The sequence below is a fragment of the Corvus moneduloides genome, chromosome 5, assembly GCF_009650955.1.
Source record: "Corvus moneduloides isolate bCorMon1 chromosome 5, bCorMon1.pri, whole genome shotgun sequence".
In the NCBI taxonomy this organism is placed as follows: domain Eukaryota; kingdom Metazoa; phylum Chordata; class Aves; order Passeriformes; family Corvidae; genus Corvus; species Corvus moneduloides.
The window spans coordinates 69,607,731-69,631,137 of NC_045480.1; the positions used below are offsets into that span (position 1 = coordinate 69,607,731).

General features: G+C 41.4%; 2 protein-coding genes across 2 annotated transcripts; both read left to right on the plus strand.

The window, feature by feature from the left end:
- The first annotated feature begins 55 nt into the window (after window positions 1-55).
- BBS7 (Bardet-Biedl syndrome 7) lies at window positions 56-16,612 on the plus strand. Its single transcript, XM_032109403.1, has 19 exons — window positions 56-164; window positions 328-393; window positions 1,646-1,708; window positions 2,561-2,736; window positions 3,310-3,496; window positions 4,240-4,312; window positions 5,225-5,341; window positions 6,181-6,311; window positions 6,890-6,974; window positions 8,402-8,504; window positions 9,068-9,260; window positions 10,322-10,396; window positions 11,398-11,463; window positions 12,362-12,501; window positions 13,464-13,628; window positions 13,705-13,814; window positions 13,923-14,026; window positions 15,485-15,608; window positions 15,924-16,612. The coding sequence occupies exons 1-19, from the start codon at window positions 129-131 to the stop codon at window positions 16,055-16,057; spliced, it is 2,148 nt and encodes a 715-aa protein (XP_031965294.1). The 5' UTR covers window positions 56-128; the 3' UTR covers window positions 16,058-16,612.
- Window positions 16,613-17,602: 990 nt separating this feature from the next.
- Window positions 17,603-23,302, plus strand: CCNA2 (cyclin A2). The gene is made up of 8 exons (XM_032109059.1): window positions 17,603-17,816; window positions 17,922-18,150; window positions 19,002-19,117; window positions 19,448-19,671; window positions 20,208-20,412; window positions 21,183-21,296; window positions 21,566-21,699; window positions 22,109-23,302. Exons 1-8 carry the CDS (start codon window positions 17,676-17,678, stop codon window positions 22,158-22,160), a joined length of 1,215 nt encoding a protein of 404 aa, XP_031964950.1. The 5' UTR covers window positions 17,603-17,675; the 3' UTR covers window positions 22,161-23,302.
- Window positions 23,303-23,407: the final 105 nt, after the last annotated feature.

Genomic DNA, 23,407 nt, shown 5'->3' on the forward strand with positions numbered 1-23,407 from the left:
CCTGCCCGCGGTCCCGCCCCCCGGCCGCCAGCCCAGCCAATGGGAGGCCGGCTCCGCGCGGAGGTTGCCGCGGTGACGGGCGGCGGTCGCGCCGTGCCCGCGGGAGGGACGCGCGTCCCGCGGGAGCGATGGAGCCGAGCCTGGCACGCGTGGATTACCTGCAGGTGGGCCCGGCAGTGCCCCGGCAGCCCCCCGACAGCGCCCCGGCACCGGGGCGAGGCGGCACGGCCCGCCCGGGACCGAGGGGCGGCGGCGCGGCGGGGCCTGCGAGCGGCCCGAGGCGCGTCCCGGTGCTCCGGGCCCTGCTCAGGAGCGTCTCTTCCACAGGTGGGAGTCACGGCGCAGAAGACGATGAGGCTGCTGCCCGCCTCCGGGAAGAAGGCCACGCAGAAGGTACCGCCTGGTGCCGCGGGCTCCCGCGCAAGGCTTCGCTGCCTCTCCTGTCCTATGCCTCATCCTATTGCTAATCATCTCCAGAGTTTCCTTGGCTATAGGATGTCATAGAGAAAAACTATGCAAGCCTATTTGGGCCTTTGGAAAAGCTTTTTTTGGAAAAAAATAGAAAAATAGATCTGAATTTGTGATTGGAAAGCTTTCAGAACCAGGAAAGAATTTTTGTAGTTTACAGCATTGCTGAAACCACAAGGGAGTTCTTCCATATTTCTCTTATTTTGGTTTTATTAACGCTTTAGGACTAGAGGAAATGGCCTGAAGCTGAAACAGGAGAATCAGACTAGATATTAGAAAAAATATTTTACTGTTAGGATGGTCAAGCATTGGAATAGGCTGCCCAGGGAGGTGGTGGAGTCACTCACCATCCCTGGAGGTGTTTAAGAGGTGTCTGGATGTGGTGCTGGGTGATGTGGTTTAGGGGTTACAGTAATAATAACGACTTGATGGTTGGACATGATGCTCTTAAAGGTCGCTTCCAAACTTGATGATTCTATGAAATATTTATTTTTAAGTTTTTCTTAATATAAGTTCAAATTAAGGAAACCTAGTTAGAGAAACTTAATAAAAATAACAATGCATTTTTTTTCCTTCGGTAATAAAGTCTCAGTATGAAAATATAACTCTTCCCAAATACTCCTTCACCTCATGGTTGCCAGTGTTCACAAGTAGAAATAGGAAAGGGATTGTAAATGCCTTTACTTGAATTGCTGTTCAGTATCCTATCTATAGCACTTTATACAGATTTCTGAACTACAATCCCATATGTAATTAAGTAGTCTAGAATTTTGAGTCCTTAAATATATAAAAATACAAATAATTTTATAATGGAGGGACTACTTACAATATCATGTAGTGACAGGACAAGGGGCAATGGCTTCAAACTGACAGAGCGTAGGTTTAGATTAGATAATAGGAAGAAACTGTTCCCTGTGAGGGTGGTGAGGCCCTGGCGCAGGTTGCCTAGAGATGTTGTGGATGCCTCATCCATGGCAGTGTTGAAGGCTGCACAGGGCTCTGAGCAACCTGGTCTAGTGGAAGGTGTCCCTGCCCATGGCAGGGGGTTGGAACTGAGTGATCTTTAAGGTCCCTTCCAATCCAAACCATTCCGTGATTCTGTGAATACAGGAAAAGCATTATTGAAAAACACAGTTGTGTGTGTAATAAAAAATAACAATGTATTATACTTTTGAAGGTGGTTGTTGGAGATCAGGATGGGGTCGTTACGTGTTTTGGCATAAAAAAGGGGGAAGCTGTGGTAAGTGGAAATGTTCCATTTAAAATTTTATTTTTGAAATATTCTTCCCAGTGAACTTTGAAAGTCCCTTTTTTATCGACATGGCAAATAAGATACCTGTGGACACCTGTGGAAGGTGTCTAGGTAGAGCTGTGCACTGATACGTAACTGTGGTGAGGCCATGCTGATCTCATGCCTGGTCATACACAGGGTCTTCCACAGTTACAGAGTGAGACACTGTTGTGGATCATCAGGAAAAAAGTAATTTCCACATCCTTTGCACTTCAGTTAACTTGGGCTTAAGCCTGTACACATACACAGTTACTGTAACAGGATGAACACCTGCAGAGATTCATTAAATCACCTTAGGGATTTGGACAAACTCATTGCTTTTTATGCCCGGCTCAATAAAAAAATTATTATTTTCTTTCGTGGGTTTTCTTTTCCCCTTCAGGAGGTTCATGGTTAGCTCATAAGGATCCTGTAGCAATACAAATAAATCTGTGTAGACTTCTGGAATAAGAATGTGATGTGTAAGAGAGAGGGAGTATGTGTGTTGTTCTTTAAAATACAAAACAAACCACAAACAAAACAGCTGAAAGTAGTGCTGAATTTTTCCCGTGGAGGAATAAATAATACTGAAGTAATGAAGTCTTAATTTATTATATTTTAAAGCTTTTAATATTTATTTACTTATCAAATGCTTGACTGGTCTGTGATTCTGAAGATAAATGTACGGATTATTTTTGTCTGTGTACAACCCATTGCATCTTAGTTTTGCCAGAAATTGTAAAGTAAATTTCTTATCCTTTATGTTAAAAAATTACCATAAATATGATACTGTGATGATGAAAATTGCTTTTCTGTTTACAGCCAGTGTTCAAGACACTGCCGGGACAAAAAATCTCAAGACTGGAGCTGGGAGGAGCTCTTAACACACCACAAGAGAAAATTTTTGTGGCTATAGGATCAGAAGTCAGAGGTTTCACAAAAAGAGGGAAGCAGTTTCTTTCATTTGAAACTAACCTTACTGAAAGCATCAAAGCTATGTAAGTATGATATTTTGCATTTTTTTGAGAGCTGTAGCAGACTGTTAGTTTATGATTTTATGAAATGATTTTAAGCATACTGTGTAGGTGACACTAAGTGCCAGTCCAGCTTCAGCTTGTGCTGCGACCTGTAGCAGGAATTTGGAATATCATGGAGAAATTTTGGAAGTGTAGGGGGAATTGGGCAGGTTCTGGAGGCACTCACAGCAGTGCAAAATCCAAGTGAGCAGAGCTGGGGTTGTTGCCACAGTGATACCTCCTGGAGCAAAATCTTTTTTAGATTGTGTTGTAAGATGCTGCCAGACAAATCAGCTTGAGAAAAGTTAATATAATAAAAAATACAGTAATGAAATTTCTATAAAGATATTCTTAGGAATTTACCTGAAGACAAAGTAGAAATATGAGAGCTACAGAAACCATGTAGTAAATGTTAATATTTATAAGGAGCTTTTAAAGCTGGAATAGCTTGCAGGGCCCCATAATACCTTGGAGCTGCAAGCATAGTAAGGCGTAAAAGCATAAAAGACTGTTGCTGCATCAAAATGCTACAGGAAAGTGTTTTCTTTTCCTCAGGTACATTTCGGGAGCAGATCTCTTCCTCTGTGCAAGCTACATCTATAACCATTACTGTGACTGCAAGGACCAGCACTACTTCCTATCAGGAGATAAAATCAATGATGTTCTCTGCCTCCCTGTAGACAAAGTGAACTGCATCACACCAGTGCTTGCGTGTCAGGACAGAGTCCTCAGGGTGTTACAGGTTAAAATGCTTCCTTCTTTATGTTTTATGTATTGATGCTATGGAATTGGACTCATTATTAAGGGAATCAGCATATCAGCATGGCTTAAACATCATAAGGATCAGTGTATTGTGCCTTACTTGGCAGTGTTGCTGCTGGTGCATTCCCTTTCTTTTTCTTCTGTTTTTTTAAAGGAAAATCATTATCATAAACTTGCAAAAAAATAAGGATTAATGAAACCACTATAAACAGGCTTTGGAATTCATAGGTGGAAGTAGATTGTAGGAACCCAGAGTGCAGAGAAATATTCTCTGCACTCTGGGTTCCTACATCAGATGACAAATTGGTCCCTTCTAACTAAAAGTGCTCATATACACATTTAATTTCCGTAAGTCTTTATCACTTTGGGAATTCTGGCTCTCACAAATTACTCTTGCGACAAGTCTGAGTGATGCTAAGTGGTTTAACAAATTAAATTGCCAGGTGAGTTCCTGGATCATTTTTAATGATAACAACACGTTTCAAGAGTCCTATGTTTTATTTCTACAAACTTCACCCTGTTTTTGGCTTAGAAGTGGTTCTCCCATAAGGGTTTGAATAAGTAAATCTTACCTGTTAGTATGATCCATAATAATTTTGTCATTGTGAGGCTTTGGTTTGGTTTGTGGCTGGTGTTTTGAGGTTGTTCTTTTTTTGTTGTTTTGGTTGTGGTTTTTTTGGTTTTTTAAACAAATTCATTCAAGATTGTTCTCTTTGTCTTCAGGGATCTGATTTGCTCTATGAAGTAGAAGTTCCTGGACCACCTACTGTTCTTGCTCTGAGCAATGGAAATGGGGGTAACAAGATTTTGAATACACACATAACTAAATAATGTTATTTTATTACATTTTTAAGGTTTATAGCTTGTCTCTGTTAATTATTTTGTCTTGATTTTTAAGCTGATGTTATAAATTCAGCAGGAAACTATGTGAAGTAATTTTTCTACATTGCATTAAATATAGACACATAGATATGACTGTTTTAGGCAGTTCTGAATTATATTCACGTTCAGTTGAAGGCCTCTTACAACAGCAGTGAGATATGAGGGGTCTCACTGTGTAAATACACGTTGGACTTTTGGAGGCCATGTCCAGGTTTTGGGTTTGTGTTTCTCTTACACATGGCTTTCCATAACTGGAATACATGGGTGGCTGAGAATATTGAGTAGAGCTGGCATAAACTAAGACTGCAAGGTTCAAGCTTAAAATAGTTTGATTATCCTTCTTGCTAATCTGCTCTAACCTCACAGAAATCGCTTTAGGGTGTTAATCTGGCGCTTAATTTAGTTTCAGTTAGACTGTGTGACAAACATCCAGAGCTGGTTTGGAAAAGTAGTTCTTAATTGCTGAAATTTTGGCACAACATTCCATAGTGGGTGTGTGTTCTGAAAGGATTTCTCTGTTTTTCTTCTGTAAAGGCCACTGAATAGCCCAACTTTGCTGAAATAGAAAGTATTGGCTTTTGAGTGGTTTTTAGGCAGAACTTCAGTGCAGGGGTGCAGCCATACACAGAATAGTGATAGCCATGAGGAAATGATCGGGATGGGTGCAGCTTTCATGGATTTGTTTTTGGGTTCAAAGCCTGACAGTTCTGTTGCACATCACTGATTTAGTGCTTTCTTTTCCCATTGACTGTAGACTGTAAATACACAACATTTTAAAATCAGTGTACATGACTTTATTGATTCTAAGTTCAGTTTCTGTGTTTAGGTGATTCTGGGGAAGAAATTGTGTATGGAACTTCTGATGGGAAGCTAGGTCTCACCCAGATTACTGGTACCAAGGCAATACCAAAGTGGGAAATTGGAAATGAAAAGAAGAGAGGAGGTATGTGTCTCAATCTCTCCCTCTTTAGCTACCCAGCATACCTGAGGATTTGTTACAAGTAGGATAATCAGAAAATCTTGTTCATAGCTAACTTTGGAGGCATATTGTGATTATGTCAGTATATGGTACTAATGTGACTAAGGTCTCTTTCACTCTTCTGATTTTCTGACAAATACTTTTAATCAGTTTGTCTTGCTTTGGGTCTTGTGTTCGTATTATTTCCAGTATTTTAGCATACTTTTGTTTTTACACTATTTTTAAAGTGGCATCTGTAAAACAGTGTTGGTTCAAATATGATTGATTGAAATGTTTATCATTTTTCTAAGTGTGTGCATATTTGGCAAATTTACCTGCCAGATTTATCAGATTGTTCAATGGTTTCAAGGGCTCTAAAGAGTCACAATAAGGGGTTTTGGCTGAAGGTGGAATATGTCTCCACAATAAGGTCTAACTGATGAAAACTTACCCAGTTTTACCCTTGGTGTGCTGCTTCTGCAGCATCTGTGAGCCCATACTTCTTTGTAAAAGAGAAGATCATGGATGGAATGTATAAATATATTTTTATTTAATTATAAGAGTTATCACCACGTTATTTTCTTTAAATGCTTCCTCATATGTCCGTAGTCTTTCTGTGAAATATGGAGCCATAAAAGTTAACGTTGAACCTGAAGCACAGGGGAGGGACTTCAGCTCTCTTGAGGACTCATCCAGAAATCTCATTATTAACACCTTAAAAGCTGGCCAGGAGTCTCTTTCCATGTAACTGAGCATGACCTCTGTATTATTGTGTCATAAACTAATAAAGATGAAGCAAATGGCTTTGTTTTCTTCTTTGTTAGGTATTCTGTGTATTGATAGTTTTGACATTCTGGGAGATGGAGTTAAGGAATTACTCGTTGGACGAGATGATGGAATGATAGAGATCTATAACTTTGAGAGTGCTGATGATCCTGTCCTTCGACATGATTATGTAAGTCTACATCTTTCATACTCTGCTGGAAGAAGACATTAATTAAAAACAATAATCTGTATTTAAAAACTCTCATGATCATTACTGCTAAAATATGTGGTTTGTTTTTAATTTAAGAGGTTTGTAACATTGACAGTATGAACTTGAAATCAGTATGGTAGCAATGTAAGAGCCAGAAAGTGAAGTAGTGCTGATTTGAGCAAAAATCAAGATAATGTAGAGAGTGTGTGCTAAAATTTTGGCTCAGTTGACTGCTGGGTGTAACCTAATACAGAGCTGCTCTCTCAGTGAAAAAATGGAGAGTGTTGTGTACAGTGTGTAATTTACAGATTAATAAATGGAAGCTTCAAGACTTCACTGAGCATAATTACTTTGGTTATGAATTGCTTAAAATAGTAATTGGATCCAGAGTGATCATTTCATTTCAGTCAGAGTGCTAATTCCTGCTGGAAAAACATTGTCTATCAGTGTTTTGCTTTCAATTTCATAATGTGTTCGTTATGTGGAGTAGAATCTTCTAAAAACTTCTAAAATGAGTGCAGTGATATTTCCCTCTGTTTGAATGTGTTTATTTGAAGGCTTTATCAGAGAGCATTGCATCAATCCAGGGTGGCTGTGTGGGAAAAGATGGCTATGATGAAATTTTAGCAGCAACATACTCAGGTAAGCTTCATATCACTGACACAATAAATGCCATGTGTGGTGAGGTGATAAAATGAAGCAGGTTATGTTGTTAGTGCAGCTCACATCTCTTAAAATTTTGTGTTCTGATCGGAACCAGAACAAGGTTTTGTTGAAAAGGTCTCTTCTGATTTAATATTTACTCTTAAAGAAAATGTTTCTTAAACTGTGGGGATTTTATGTTTTAAGATATTCATCATGTGTAGCACAGTGACTGGCTGTACTTTGGTGTAAACTGCTGCCTCACTGTGATGAAATACTGAGTATGTTATGTCTGAAGGATTTATTTATGATTTTTTAATATATATTAAAAATGTTGATAGACAAGCATGTTTTTCTTTTGTTTTCATGTCTTTTACAAAATCTTGTTCCTTTTCAGCTTCACAGGGCTTTAAATGGGGTTGGTTTTGCTTTCAGTAGAAAATAAAGCTCCCCCATGTGTGGCATCTCAGCAGCTCCTGTGTGAGACTTGAGGTATTGGCCTGATTGTAACAGAGGCCATGATAAACATGCTGCATATGTCAGCTGCTGGGAGCTAAAATATTGCTAATTCTCTCTCTTTAGTTACCTTCAGTTCTAAAATTTAACCTGTTAAAACTTCTTGTAATGAAAATCATGTCATTTGGCAAGATACAATCCTCAGTCAGTTACTGAGAAATAATGGTGTTCCAAGTAGCTCTTTTAAACATTTTTGGGTGATCAAAAGACTCTTACACCTGACCTCATATGAATTGTTTTGGTGTGATTGGCCACAGTACTGTTGCAGCCTAAGTCCTTTGTGGCTTTTAGTGGGAACGTTGTAAAGATCCATGGATCATAGAAGAAAGGGAAAAAGTGAAAGCCTGTGTTCCCCTGTGAGCTTTCAAAGGTGAATTCTGGTAGGATGTGCACTAGACTGATTTTGGTATGTCTGCATATCATGCCTGAGGTATCAGAATGTAATCAACTAATATTTACTTTTATAAATGAATGTAATTTAGTAAGCAAAAGTATAACTTTTTTCAAGCAGCAGCATTCAATCTCTAAGCTCACTGAGCAGCATACAGTTTGCTATAAACACATTGCACAGCTTTTGTTTTGTTTCCAGCTATAGTACTGCCAATAATGCAAGGTTTTGTCAGAAAAAGAGAGGTGAGAAAAAATCAAAGTGCTCAGTTAAAAACTGTCGTAGAGGGATTTATTGCTCAAAGTACTTAATGAAAAAGAATAACTAATGTTTTCCAGTTTAAGAATGAAACCCATAGAAAATTATGCTCAGAGTCTAGGACTAATCCTACTAAAAAGGATTAAATTAGGCTCAATTCTCTCTACCCAGTGTGTGGAAAAAACATCCCTCCATGCATACAACAGCTGAGTGTAGACTTTTCTTTTTAGCTTATAAGGAATATAAACTTCATATATTGGTTTAGGCTGGCTGACAGGACTGACTACAGAACCTGTCCATAGAGAAGGTGGATCAGGGGAAGAACTAAAATTAAGTCAAGAAATGCAGAGCAAGATTTCATCCTTAAGGTAATTCCACTAGAAAGAAATTTAAATGGAAGAATTGAAATGTTAAAAGTTGAAATGTCATCTCTCCTTCCTATCTCACTGGATTTTCTTTGTCATTAATATATCTAGAAGTAGAATCAAACCTTTTCAAAGCAGAAATGAATAGCAGCCTCCTTTCACGGTCTTTTCCTATCTTGCCTTCACATGATGGTATCTTAATACTTTCTGCCTCAGTATCAGCAAGATTCCTTTCTTCTGTGCTGCTCTATAGCTTCTAAATGATGGCAGGAAAGAAGTCACTATCATATTATTCAAAATGCATTGCATTCTTGAAGGAAAAAGATTGTCCTTTCCTGTGTCTCAGGAAAGCTTTTTAGGCAAGGAGCATGTAAAATCTACATGTCCATGTGATAGGGTTTATATTTTATCTTTGCAAAGTATGTGGAAGGGGAGTCATCAGTCACTTCTGGCTGGAAAATTGAGGACAGGAGATAAACATGATTGTCTTGCAAGTTTACCTAATTTCTAGGGTAGCTTTTATAGTTGCCTTTTTTAAAGACGTTAGAGTGGTTTCCCTTTTCTAGGAATGAATTGGAACAACTGCAGATAAAAGTACTTCAGGAACGGGAGAAATACCAGCAGTCCTCTCAGTCCAGCACTGCAGTTTCCTCAGTACCTGCATTCAGTGTGAATGACAAGTTCACGTTGAACAAGGATGATGCCAGCTACAGCCTCATCTTGGAGGTGCAGACAGCCATAGATAATGTCCTGGTGCAGGTCAGTGGGGCTTTGTTCTTGTTGGCTTTCTTGATGCATAAATAAAACACTCAGACACTTTCTAGTTCAAAAAGCCAAGTTATAGCACCTCAAGTACTTGGTTTTTTGAAAGTCTGAATTGTTGCAAGCGGGAGCTGAAGTGTTCAATGTTGCAGTATTGAACTAACTGCTGTAAATGCTTGTTAGGGAACAAATACAACAAACTTTTACCGAGCAGAGCAATGTTACAGTACCAAAATAAACCACAGTGCCTGCTGTAACAGAAGATTTCTTTGTAACTTTGTGTTTGCTTTTGCATGTCCTTATTTAAACACCAATTAAATGAGGTGCACATTCTCACTTGCCAGGTAAGTACTCTGTAGTGGAAAATTAATTTCAGAGTCTTATGGGCCACCTGTGCACTTTCAGTGTGGAACAGCATCTGATTTGTGTGCAGCTGGGGAGAAATATTCCTGCCCATCACAGCAACCTTGGTTAATTATTCCTCCTACTGTATCAGCTGAAATTAACGTCATCTTCGGTAGTCAGAAAGAGTAGCGGTACTGAATTACCTTCTTTTGGGAAATGCATGAGGAGAAAAATGTGACAAGGAGGAATTTATGAGGCAAGCTGGCTACAACAAACGGGAAAGAAATACTGTAGGATTTTATTTTTCACTTCTTAATAAAAATCCTTTTTTTATTAAGGATGTTACAGAGCAATGCTAAGCTACAGCTAATTTGCCACTCTATAATATCTGATGTTTCTATAGCTAAATGGGGAATAATGAAATTGTTTAATCTACCTTTCATGTCTGAAAGATAGTTACAGATTTTACACTGAAGTTGTGGTAAGCCAGCCCCCCAGGAGTTCAGGACTCTGTAAGGGAATAAGAGAAAGATCATCATGTTACTCCAGGATTAAGTAGTAAGCTGCATGTCTGTTAGGCTTTTGCCTCTCAGATGAAGCAATCTTCTTGCCTCTCCCTTATTAAAAACATTGATGACAGTTAGAGGATAAATGCACTTGGAGCTACTCAGAAACGTAAGCTCTTTATTTTTCCTTCCTCCTGTGTGCTGCAGAGTGATGCCCCACTAGACTTGCTGGATGTGGATAAAAATTCTGCCGTCGTTAGTTTTAGCAGCTGTGATTCTGAGGTGAGTGAAACAGAGATGATGTTTGTAGAGCTTACATGGTGAAAACACTGAGTACTGTGTAGTTAAAGTAGAACTTGGAGGACATTTAGTAGATGAGTAGTTTAATATTCGGTTAAACTACTCATCTGGTAATTGTGGAGAGCACAGCTGCATTAGAGATACTGCAGAATTAGGAGTTAGTAGCACATCCTGATGTAAGGAAAACCTAAGTATGTGCAAAAATATCAGCTCTCTTCCTTTTTTTTTTGTTCCTGAGGAGGATTGTGAGAGACACATTCAGTATTGCTCTCTTCTCTGTGTATCATAGGATCACGTACATTTACTTCCAAGCAATTTAGGTGAAGAGTGTTACTTAGTTAATTTCTAAAAACATCTTTAGAATGTGACAATTCTGCTGTGTGGGAAGTCAAATGTTTGCATGCTTTTTTTAGTATATAATAACTGCAGACTTGAATAGCTATGGAATTACTATTGACACTGAGGACCTGGGGGGAAAATCCAGAAACTATCTTGCAGTTTATGAAAATCTTCTGTAAAATCTTTTTCCTTCTAACAGTCCTTTATTTTAGGTTTCTTGCCATTTATGATGATTAATTTAACACTTTTTCTGGTGTATTTTCTTACTGATCCTGCTTTAGTTTTTGAATGTTGAACTAATTTTGCAGATGAGTGGGGCAGGCTGACATGCATTTTTCAGATGAAAAGTAGGTATCTATGTAATCTTCATAGAGATACTAAAGAGTGTAAGAGGCTTTGGTTGTATTCTCCTTATAGAGAGATTTAATTTTTTTAAACTCTACCATAACTAAAACTAATTGGAACATTCAGAGGAACAAAGGATTGCTTTTTTGTATTTAACCCTTGTAAATAGCTGTACATGCATAGCAAAAACTTTACTGTAACATGTCTACAGTTAAAACAGACCAGTAGAAATTTTGTGAATCCACAGGCCTATTTTGTATTATTTTCCTGTTTGTTTGTTTTTTTTTTCCTGTTTACAGCCAAATAGCAACTTTCTTCTTGCAACTTACAGATGCCAAGCAAATACAACAAGACTTGAACTTAAGGTAAAATGCTCAAAAATATCTTCCACAATAAATTAATGGTTATTCCTGCTCTGGAATGGAGAGTTCTCTACCTGGATCAGTCCAGTCTTTACTTCTGGTTCTTTCCTGAGAACCTTCTAACCTGGGGCTTGTGTTCCTTTTTTATTTGTCCTAGAGTTTCTAAAGGCTTCTAAAAATATGTCAGAGGGGAGCCCGAGGTCCTTTTGAGTGTCCCTAAGATGAAAGCAGTGGGGACATCACAGATTGGGAAAACACTGAAAGCAATGTGTGGAACTTAAAGCAGAGGGAGGTGTGGGAGAGAAAGTTCTGGCACTGTTTATCCTTTGAAGTGTTTGAAGGAAGTTACATTGGGAACTAACAAGGGAATATAGACTCAATTTGTATTTTGGAGAGGAAGAAAATCGTGTCATTCCATGCTTATTACACTAAAGGCATGTTGGTGTTTTGGAGTTTATTTTTAAGGATCCACCAAATTCACACATTTTATGGCAACCAGCAGGGAAAGTAATGAAGGAAATCCTGACTAGAAAATCCTCAATGTGCACACAGGCATGAGGTTTTCTCTTTTTTACTGCAGCCTGCTAATCTGATACATGTTTATGTAAAACTCTCAATTTTGAGGCTTTTTATTTTAGAATATCATAAAATTAGTTAGTGGGTGTTATTTTATTAGTATTTGATTCATCTAATCCAGCAGCACTTCATTGGACACTGCTTCATCTTAAGACTCATCTCCTTTATTTTTATTGACACTACCAAGTAAATATAATACTCTAAATATTCTTGAAGCGCTACAGTATTTCTTTAACATACTTTGAATATTCACCAAATTTCCAAACGGTGATAAAATAATATTTTTCTTTTTCTTCTTTTCTGTGGGTCCTTCTTTTCTCTGCAGGTTCGCTCAATTGAAGGACAGTACGGGACACTCCAGGCGTATGTAACTCCCAGAATTCAACCAAAAACCTGTCAAGTTCATCAATATCAAATTAAGCCACTTTCACTCCACCAGAGAACTCATTCTATTGACCAGGACAGGTATTTGCAAAGAAAAATCAATGCCTTTTTTTGCTTGGAAAAAATGACACAGTCCAGCTGAAGCATTTGCTCTGTAAACTTCAGTATGAAATTTCTAAGCCCTAAACTACACTTTTGAGCCTGTAGTTCCATTTTGTGGGTTTCTTAATAGAAATTACGGATTAAATAGGTTCTTTGCCATTCTTTATTCTTGTTTTAGGGTTATTTTTCATTTTACTGCCCTGGGTTATAGTCCGGCCCCATGTGTAGAGCTGAGGGTGTGGTAGAAAGGAAACTCTCCTGTGGAGGTAACTGTGTCTTTTCAGTTTCAGCCTCATTCTGTGCTCCACCCTTTTCCTCTAACTTTTTTCTCACAGCTAATTTGGCCCTAAAACTGAGCCAAGACTTTTTTTACCTTTATCTCTGTGTTATAGGAATTTAGTATTTTACACAATTTCTAGTGGATTTTTGCCCACCCTCAGCTAATATCTTGTATTGTCTCCAAGGATATGCTTGTTCCAACCGAAACTGAAAGACTGAAGGGATGATACCAACAGCTTCAGTATGCAAATGAGCTCCACTGTGCCTTGTTCTTGATAAAAATGCGATGTCTGAGGTTTACAGCACGGGAGGCTTTTGAGGATCTGTCTTAGCCATATTTGCTGTTGTCAGTTACTCACCTTTGTCCTAAATTTCGGGTTTAACAACTTGCAACAGGACATCAAAAACTTCCAACTTGTTTTTTTTTCCAGATCTGACATGCCTAGTGGGAGGTAAAACTTGAATGAGCATGTAGCTTTGCATCTTGCAGTACAGAAAAATAGCTGTAATCTGCAATACGTATCTGTACTTAGGGAGAGACCTGGCTTTTTACAGGCTGCTGATTAAAAGGAAACCACCGTGTGGAACTAAGCTTTTTACATGGACAGTGTCCCTCCTTCTTAACTATCTTTTTTTCTTCTTTTAATTTCACAATGTCACAGGCCCATGAATACACTGATGCTCAAAGGCCAGTTCAGTTTTGCTGAAATTCACTCCTGGATTGTGTTTTGCTTGCCTGAGGTGCCTGAAAAGACTCCTGCTGGAGAGTGCATCACCTTTTATTTTCAGAACACCTTCCTGGGAACACAGCTTGAAACTACCTACAGGTAAAATACAATTACTAAACTTAATGCATGCATATGTGTTTATTTTTGTTCATTTAAAATTTTTCTTCCTTTATAGAAAAGGTGAGGGATATTTTAAATCTGACAACATCTCTACAATATCTATCCTCAAAGATGTGCTTTCCAAAGAGGCTACTAAAAGGAAGATTAATCTCAAGATATCATATGGTAAAAATTTCTTCTCTATTTTGTTGTTCTTCAGTTCATTTGATATTCCCATAAATGGAGTATGTAGTACTCATTTGCTTGTTGGGATTCTTTTTTACTCCCTGCTAGATGTAAATGAAGAATCTGTGAGGCACACATTAAAGCTTATCCACCCTAAATTAGAGTATCAGCAGCTGCTGGCCAAGAAGGTTCACTTAATAGATGCTTTGAGAGTAAGTATCTGGACTCCTGGGGTTTGATTTTTATGGGGGATTATGCTGTCAGGTACCAAACCATGGCTCGAGTCAGGTGTGTGTTGTGTGGGGATCTGTTCCCTTTCTGTTCCCTTAAATGAAATTAAAGCATGTGTTTTAAGTGTCCAGGAGACAGATTTCTTGAAGGAAAGTTCTTTTTTGCTATATAACTAGTGAATAACATGTGGGATTACTGAAGATGCTTAAATTGGACAGCAGAAGGGCAGCCAGCTTTATCATCTAATGTTCTCTTCTAGCCCACTGTTATTTTACAGCTCCTTCTGTCTCTCTTTCCACTAACATGTATAGTTTTTTAGATCATCCAGGCCAGATGCAACTCCTTTGCTTTGGAACTTAATACCATTCTCTCATAATTTCTGAATCATCTGCTTTTCCATCTTTTGCTTAATACCCTCCTCAGCAGTCTTTGGGAGGTACCAGTTAGGCAGCTTGCCTCAGTTCTTGGACTTCTTTGCCAACAACCAGAATTTTGCTGTTAAAAACTCACCATCATCAAGTTGGTATTTTTTATTTAATGGGAGGGGAGGTGAAAATGGACAACCAGTTATCTCTTGTCCTTTTGGGGTCAGCAAATACTTGTCAGAATTATTTAGATAGTAGAAAAGCTGGCTACTAAGGAGAACGGTGTGAATCTTTATTATCACTAAAAGGTTTTTACTTGGGCTTGGTTTGGCAAACCAGGGATGTAAACACTATTAGAGAATTTATTCTTAATGCATACTGTGTTTGTGCAATAATAATGGTGTTGTACATTTTGCTTGTTTTAGGCTTTTTTTAGAGAGCAAATCTTCAACAAATTATTTTGTCACTCAGTTTTTGGATGATAACTTATTGATCGGGAGTAAAATAATCTAATGATTGATGAAAGCTGTTATCCCAGCAGACTCACAGTGCACAACATAATTACCTCTTGTCTAGAACAGAAGTGTCCTTCTGTGGAGGATAAAAAGATCTCTACTATCGACCATCCCACATTGGTCTGCTGGCATTTTAGAAGAGGCCTTCAAAACTTCTTGCTGTCACAAATTGAGTGATACTTTCAGAGTTTACTTTTACCTTCAGACTTCAGCGTGTGCTACACTTTTTTAGGAATTTACCTTCATTTTTAGACTAAGTATGGTCAAGGGCTTGAGTCTGTACAGTGTGATCCTGTTCTGGCTCAGAGCTGAAAGCTGTAATACACAGGATTCACAGGATTTTGAGAATCCAGTCTATGAAGTGACAAGTGACATCTGGCATTTCATTAGAAGACTAGAAAAATGAGGCACTCTGAAAATAACACTTATAGTTTAGAAGGGGATTGTCTTCCCTTTGAAGTACTTCCTTCTGACATATCTAAGCTTAATTTCTTCTCACTTACCTGCTCTTATGAGACCTACCTGCTGTTAGTTCTTACCATTTTAAACTGTCTTTGAGGAATTACAAGTTCATGAAGGGAACGTGGACTTCCTGCTCCCAAAATACCGCAGCATTTTGGAAGAGGCAGATCAGCTGCTGGAGGAATACAAGAGACAACCTGCACATCTTGAGAGACTTTATGGTTTGTTGATAATTCAGCTTTATTTAAATGGGGCTTCATGTCCAGAGACATGGCTGAAATAGACAGCTGCTTATATTTAGATGATTCTTGTCTTTATGGACATGGTTAAAGATAGTGTTCAAATTCAGGATGGCATTTAAAAATGTATAAAAGTTAAATGGTTTGGATTTGTTTACAATTAAACCATTGTTTAAAACATGAGGTTAAAAAAGTCTTCTAACAACTGGAATAGTTGGTACATAATCATGAGCTAAAAGTAGATACCTCCTACTGAAAACAAGGCAAATTATAATTTTTGGTATTTTACCTTTGCAGGTATGATCACAGATCTCTTCATAGATAAATTTAAATTTAAAGGCACCAATGTGAAAACCAAAGTTCCTCTCCTTCTGGAAATTCTGGATGGCTGTGATCAAGATGGATTGATTGCTTTTTTTGATGCTGCCTGACAAGGAAAAAGCAGAGTAATTTTTCTGGTTTTAACCAAGGCATTTCAGTATCAAGTCCAAAACACTTTTTAAGAAAAACACTTTTAGTCTTTTGTTGTACTGTCAGCTCTTAGGTTTTATTCATATTTATTACCATATTGGATACAGTAGTAAACTTCATATAAACTGTTGTGTATGTTAACTGTGTGCAGAGGTTTTATGTACAGTGTTAATATAATAGCTCAAGAACAATCAGATGTAAATACCAAATATCCTTTTGGCAAAAATGTTTTCACTACTGTTTAAGATTACATGGAGTAGCCTGTCCCCCAGCTGCAAGAATGGATGAAGAAACTGGTTTCCAGAGACTTGGATGGATTTGGGAGACGTCTGTGTGTTTAAGCTGTACCTAACTTAGTTTTGCCTGTTGTGTTGAGAATGTGGTATGAGAATGTCACCAGACTTGATGTAGCTGGTGTATGAAGAGAGGGAGAAGAACTCTAAAATTTAGACTGAAGACAGCTGCATTTAAACTCTTGTTTAGGGATGGATGGCATTAAACTTCCTCCATGCTTCCCTAGCGTCCTTGTGCTTCATTTCAAAACTCCACCTACCTTCTCACTTGGTTTTATTTAAAAGAGATGAAGCAGCTTGGGGAGACAGGGATCTGTTCACAAGGAAAAAAAGACCAACTCCACTGAAGTGGCATAGAACCATCCGCCAGGGTGGAAGAGACCTTTGAGATCATCAAGTTCCACCATCAACTTGTCATTATCACTGTAACCCCTAAACCCATCCCCCAGCACCAGATCCAGACACCTCTTAAACCCCTCCCAGGATGGTGACTCCACCACCTCCCTGGGCAACTTCTTCCACCCTAACAGTGACAATTTTTTTCCTAATTGTCTAATCTGAGGGTGGTGAGGCCCTGGCACAGGTTGCCCGAAGAAGCTGTGAATGCCCCATCCCTAGAACTGTTAAAGGTCAGGTTGGATGGGGCTCCAAGCAACCTGGTCTAGTGGAAGGTGTCCCTGCCCATGGCAGGATGGTTGGAACAAGATTAGCTTTGTGGTCTGTGATTCCTTGATAATCTGAATCTCCCGTCTCAGCTGGAGGCCATTTCCTCTTGTCCCCTCACTGCGGGCACCTCACTACACCCTCCTTTTACAGAGCCGTAGAGAGTGATGAGGTCTCCCCGCCGAGCCAGCTTTTCTCCCGACTAACTCCCCCCTCTCCCTCAGCCGCTCCTGCCGGGACGCGCTCACGAGCCCGGCTGGGCAAGCTCCAGCACGCTTCCCACACACGTTTCCCGGCGGGAAGGCCTGAGGCGCTTCTCTCCCTCCCTTGGGCGGGCGCGGGGCCTGGTGTCCCAGGCGGCCGCCTTCCCTCCCCATAAGTTCCCCGCCCTCCGTGTCCGCCCGTGTCTGTCTGTCCGTCCCTCTGTCCGCCCGTCCGGGCCGCGCCCGCCCCATCCGGCGCGGCCGTGACGCAGCGCGCGCCCATTGGGCGGTTCAAGAGTCGCGGGCTACTTGAACGGCGCGGGCGGCTCCAGGCGCGTCCGTCCCCGGCCCCGCCGCTCCGGCCCCGCGGTCGCCCCGCTGTCCCCTCCGCTGTGCCCCCCCCCGCTCCTCCTGCAGCCATGCTGGCGGAGCAGGAGAACCAGGAGAACGTGCCCCCGCCGGCGGCCGGCAAAGCCGCGGCGGCGCTGCCCGCCGCCGGCACCCGCGTGGCGCTAGGGCTGCTGCGGGGGACGCAGCACCGCGCCGGGATCCCGCTGCAGGTGAGGGGGGAGCGGCGGGACGCGGGGGGATGTGGAAGGGGCAGCGCTGGTTCGGCGCGGCGGGAGCTGTCAGGGGCCGGGCGCTGACGGCCGCTCTCCCCACAGGCGGCGCGGGGCGGCTGCGAGGGCCATGGAGCGGCGGCGGGGCTGCAGCAGCATCAGCCCTTCTCCATCCATGTGGACGAGCCCGAGGGGCAGCGGGAGCCGCGGCGGCAGCGGGGCGTCCCGGCGGGGCAGAAGGAGGAGGCGGCGCTGGGGCTGCGTGCGGCCGTGTGTGCCCTGGGGGAGCGGCGGCCCCTGGCCCCCCTGGGCAACGCCATGGAGCTGAGCTTCGGTACGTGACACCCGGGCAGCGCTGCCCGGCCCTGAGCGCCATGTAGGCCGCGTCCCACCTGCTCCCGCCGCAGGGCCCTGCCCCCGGGAAGCGTGGAGGAATTCACCCAGGGAATTTCAGATTTCCAGAGGCAGCTGGAGGGCTGTGGTTTGGGACACGGGCTGGTTTGGTTCCTTTGAGCCTACCACCAGGATACAACAGCTCTTCAATCCAGCTGAGCTGCTGTGTTCTTATCCCCTGCTCTTTTAGGCAGTTTTATTCTTTGTAACTTTAACTATCAGTACCTCATGAGAGAAGCCAGATTACAGACAACAGCAACCCATAAAGCCTCGCCCTTTGCTACCATTACAGAGTTAGAAGGGGACTTTACCCAGGCAGATCCCAAGATGTAATAGGTTTTTCTCCCGGGTTATACTCTGTAGTGGTTGCAAGTGTTTTGAGCTCTTCCCAGTATGTGAAAAATGAGAACTGCCAGATCCATCTTCTGCAATGCATGTGAATGTCTGAGGGGTGATTTTACTGTGATCCGCTTCTGCAGGATCTACAAAAAATTCTGGCATTCCAGCCCTGCTTTAAACCACAGTCTAAGCTTACGGGACCCACATCTATGTAACAAGGTAACACAGGGTCTACTGAGCACTACATAATTGCAAGAGAGTTTTCCATCCCTTTATTCTTGGCGCGAAGAAGAGAAAGGGGGAAGGGGAAACTTCCCTGTTGCCGTAACATTTGACTTCTGTAGAGCCTCCTCAACTCCTAGTCCAGCTGACTGAGCCTGCACAAGGTTCCCTGTGCTGTGAGGGAGTGGTGTGATGGTGCCCATTTTAACATGGCTGTTATGCTCTGCTTAGATTCTCCAAGTATTATGGATATTTCAATAACCTCAGAAACAGAAGAGAAAGCACCAAACGTTAATAACGTGCCAGATTATATCAGCGAAATCCATACGTACCTGAGGGAAATGGAGGTGAGCTGCTTTCTCTCTTCTTATTTGCATGGGCTCATGGGGGAAGAGTTTGGGGTGGAGAAATGCATCTGAACATGAGTTACCATGACAGTGACTAAATTAGAGCTTGCTAGAAAGGGAGAAATAAGAGCACAGGACTGGTTTATTGTGATAAAGTTGATTGTGCCATGTGCAAGCTGGAAAGCAAGATTACAGAAATAGAACTTACTGATCCTAAATTCACCAGTGTTTACTTCTGATTTGTTAAGCTGTGATAAATGGAGTTTAAACAGTTGCTTTTCTACCAGCATGTGATCCAAACTCAACTTTATCTGTCATTTAAACCTACAGGTGAAATGCAAGCCTAAAATAGGTTACATGAAGAAGCAACCTGATATCACAAACAACATGCGGGCTATTCTTGTGGACTGGCTGGTGGAAGTTGGAGAAGAATACAAATTACAGAATGAAACTCTGCACTTAGCTGTAAATTACATTGATAGGTTTCTTTCTTCCATGTCTGTTTTGAGAGGAAAACTTCAGCTTGTGGGTACTGCAGCTATGCTGCTCGCATCGTAAGTGAAATTGCTTCATTTCAAGTTCTACCTGCTGGTTTCATACAGATGAAAATCTTGTGGCTGTTGCTGTTCTGTTGCCTAGAGCAGGACTGACTCAGGAGGGCTTCATACTGGGATAAAATCAGGAGTTATCCACCTAAAAGCTTGGCACTTATCTTTGTAGATTGCCCCTAAAGTGAGGATCCGCTATTTCCAGATGCAGCAGCTGGCATCTAAAGAGTATTTGAGGGAATATGCATAAGGCATGTGAAAAGAAAGTTGTGCTTGCCCCAGTTACTAGGTTAGTGGCTTATTCTGGGGTTTCAGTAACTCCAAGTCCCAAATTCCTTAGTCCTAAATTATCATGCTGTTATAGCTCTCTAAATTCAAATTCTGCTGATTCAAGAGCTACTGAACCAACTGCAGCAAACTTGTTTGGCACCAGTGCCCAGCTCCTTCCAAAATCAGAATTTAAATGAGTGTTTCATTAAGTGTTGGTGGTTATCTGCTTTTCTAGTACTCAATTATTTACTCATAAACATTTCTCCTGGCAGAAAGTTTGAAGAGATCTACCCTCCTGAAGTAGCTGAGTTTGTCTACATCACAGATGACACCTACACGAAGAAGCAGGTCCTAAGGATGGAGCACTTAATTCTGAAGGTTTTGTCATTTGACTTGGCGGCTCCAACAATCAACCAGTTCCTCACCCAGTACTTCCTACACCAGCAGACAGATGCTAAAGTGGAGAGCCTGTCAATGGTATGTAAGAATTAGTAGCTCAGCCCATGTAATTAGAGAGTTCTATTGCAGAGATTTATTGCACACACACACACACACACATATATATATATATATATATATGTATAACATATATACACCTTTTGAATTGTGCTTCTCCAGAAGTAGTGCCCCACTGCTGGAAACTAATACTCCTATTGCCACTTTCTGCTTGACATACTCCATTCTTATCAGAGGCTGGCACTTCTGCCTGGCTAAAGCATGCATCCTTAGTCAGAGCAGGCAGAGATAATGAACTGTAAATTTGGGGTTGTTACACTGCTAGATAGGGGTTTCCCTTTCTCTTAGCTACAGCTGCCACACCTACCCTCCCACACACTTTGGCAAAAAAGGACTTTTGTTTTGGTTTTCCCCTCAACAAGCAGCAAGTTCTAAATCCAGAGGCTAATTTCTAGAGCAGAGCACAGGTAACATTTCATCTTAAGTTATAATAGATCCTATCTGTATGGTAGGTACCAGAGCTCCTAAACAGAAGCCTTTGTCTCACTGTGCAAAGGTCAGACCTGACCACACTCTTTCCTTTAGCTCTTACATGTCCCTAAACATAAAACGTGCTGGTAAAGCATGTGGTGGAATGCTGTTTGACAGCAGGAGATGCTTAAAGAGAAACTAAGTGTACACTAATAAAAGCTGTCCTTCCAACTGATGGCAGGATTGGAAGCTTAAGTTGGGGTTCTAATGCAACTGTTAACTTTTGTAGAAGATTATTCCATGTCTCGTTTCCCTTGCAGTACCTGGGAGAGCTGAGCCTAATTGATGCTGATCCTTACCTGAAATACTTGCCATCAGTTATTGCTGCTGCAGCATTCCATCTGGCAGACTACACACTCACTGGACAAACCTGGGTATGTAGCACTCCAGTGTGAGCCTTCACAGGCCTCCCTGTGTGTTCAGTGTATTCATACACAGTCCTGAATGCTGGGTCTGGGCTGCAGGAATTGCAGCCCCTCTGTGCTTCTAGCCTGTTAATTAGGGGTTGCTCCCCGAGGTATTTGAAAAATGGGATGGGTGGGTAATATGTTTCCAACAGTAAGCTAAAAACTCCACCACTGGTTGTCAGCATAAACAGACAGCAACATTCAAATGTCCCTCTCCCTTTCTTTTTTCCCCTCAGCCTGAATCCCTGTGCAAAGTAACTGGCTACACCCTTGAAGACATCAAGCCTTGCCTCATAGACCTACACAACACCTACCTCAGAGCAGCCCAGCACACACAACAGTCCATACGGGAAAAGTACAAGAGTACCAAGTGAGTATCTGTGGAGATGCTAACATCTGAGTTGTCCATACAGGTAACTGCCTGGTGGGGTGTGGGTGTATCTTTTGAGTCTTCAGGCAGACTTAACTAACCAAATCCACCTCCTCAGTGAAATGGGGACAAGACTCCCTGGGTTTCTTCACGGTGGTTTGTAAAGCAATTACTTGGTGTTCTGTTGCTGTCTGAACTGTCGGGTAGAAACTGGAGGAATTTTCTTGACATTCCTACAGTTGGTGATACCTAATGCTCCTAAAAATCTGTGTGGGGCATGGCAGCCAACAAGCCCCAGAATGTTTCCTGCCTGGTGGGAAATGTGTTTTGCTGCAGTGAGTTATGCTGCTCTTCGTGGCAGGGAGCACTTGAGCAAGATGACATCCTGCCTCTCTTTTTCCCTCTCTAGGTACCACGGAGTATCGCTCATTGACCCACCAGACACACTAAACTTATTGTAATAATCAAGAGACTGATCTTTTTAACAGATGTATATTACCAGGAAATGATGTACAGTTTTAAACATGGTTTAGGATTCTAGATATGATCACTCAGAATATGAATACAGACTTTGATGACTTCAATTATGAAGTTTAGTTTCATGTGGTTTTAATGTAAATCTTTTGTACATGCAATCTTGTTAAGAGTTTTAGCTGTGTTTTTATCAAAATGTTCTCTTCAGGCACAGAATTAACCATGCAGGCCACATGAAGTCTGAGACTGCTTATCTAATTATAGACTAAACGTTAATATTAGCAGTGCATTATTATAGTAGGGCTTTTTCTCCTTCTGGGTAAGAAATACTTGGACTCCACAGAGTATCCAGTAGCATTTTTATACTGTCTAGTTTAAACTGAGACTTAGCGTAGATCCAAAACGTGCCTTAATGGCTACAAAACTGGAAGAAGCTATGGCCATGAGAACTCCTTGCCGGAACTGACTCATGAGGCTCTTTAGGACATGCCCCAATTGCTATATAATGTAGTGCCAGCTCTTCATCAGGGAAAGGCTGAATGCTCTGCTGCAGGAACTGCACAGTTGAAACTCCTGCACCAGTTCATACCTCGCGCTTCCGCTACGCAGAAAATGGTCTTGCTGTCGGTATTTTCTAGTCCAAGTGCAAAACTGCTACTAATCTAAAACCCATGGAGAGTTCCCACTGATGTGTTGGCTGTCCCAAAAGTCCATTGATGCCTACTGAGAAAATGAGTCCTCAGTCTGCTTGCCTCATACCTCTTTAGGGGTGGTGGAGGGATTAAACTTCAGGGGGGTGAACTGCTGCTCTGCCCTCAAGGGCACGGAATGTCTTCTGGCAGGGATGGGCTGTGTGCAGAGCAGCATGAATTCTGTACACCCCTCATGCTTGGGAGGAGCTTGTGGCACACAACAAAAATGTGCCATATTTTTCCTTAGTTGTGGAACTGTTACATGAGCAAACTGGCATTTAATCAGCATTAGATCAAGTGAATGTTTACCTTCAGCCTGTGTAAATGGAGTGATGCTGCCCTGTACCTGCTGTTGTTTGTGTGTAAAGCAGCGAGCGCACGGAAGTGGGCCGAATTAAGCCATTTCCAGGATGGCTAATAAACAGTTTTTTATCTGATGACGTTAGTGGTTTTGCCAATGGCTTAAAATCACTGAGGTGCAGTACTGCCATCTTCAACTGGCCTTCATTTCTAAAGCCTTTTGGCAAGGGCTGCCCTGTGAA

Excerpts from the sequence above, each read along its gene's own strand:
- CCNA2 (XM_032109059.1), top strand. The coding sequence starts at position 17,676 with ATGCTGGCGGAGCAGGAGAACCAGGAGAACGTGCCCCCGCCGGCGGCC. Across the intron at positions 20,413-21,182 it reads AAGTGGAGAGCCTGTCAATG|TACCTGGGAGAGCTGAGCCT; the intron begins GTATGTAAGAAT and ends TTTCCCTTGCAG. Across the intron at positions 21,700-22,108 it reads GAAAAGTACAAGAGTACCAA|GTACCACGGAGTATCGCTCA; the intron begins GTGAGTATCTGT and ends TTCCCTCTCTAG.
- BBS7 (XM_032109403.1), top strand. The coding sequence starts at position 129 with ATGGAGCCGAGCCTGGCACGCGTGGATTACCTGCAG. Across the intron at positions 3,497-4,239 it reads GAGTCCTCAGGGTGTTACAG|GGATCTGATTTGCTCTATGA; the intron begins GTTAAAATGCTT and ends CTTTGTCTTCAG. Across the intron at positions 8,505-9,067 it reads AGCAAGATTTCATCCTTAAG|GAATGAATTGGAACAACTGC; the intron begins GTAATTCCACTA and ends TCCCTTTTCTAG.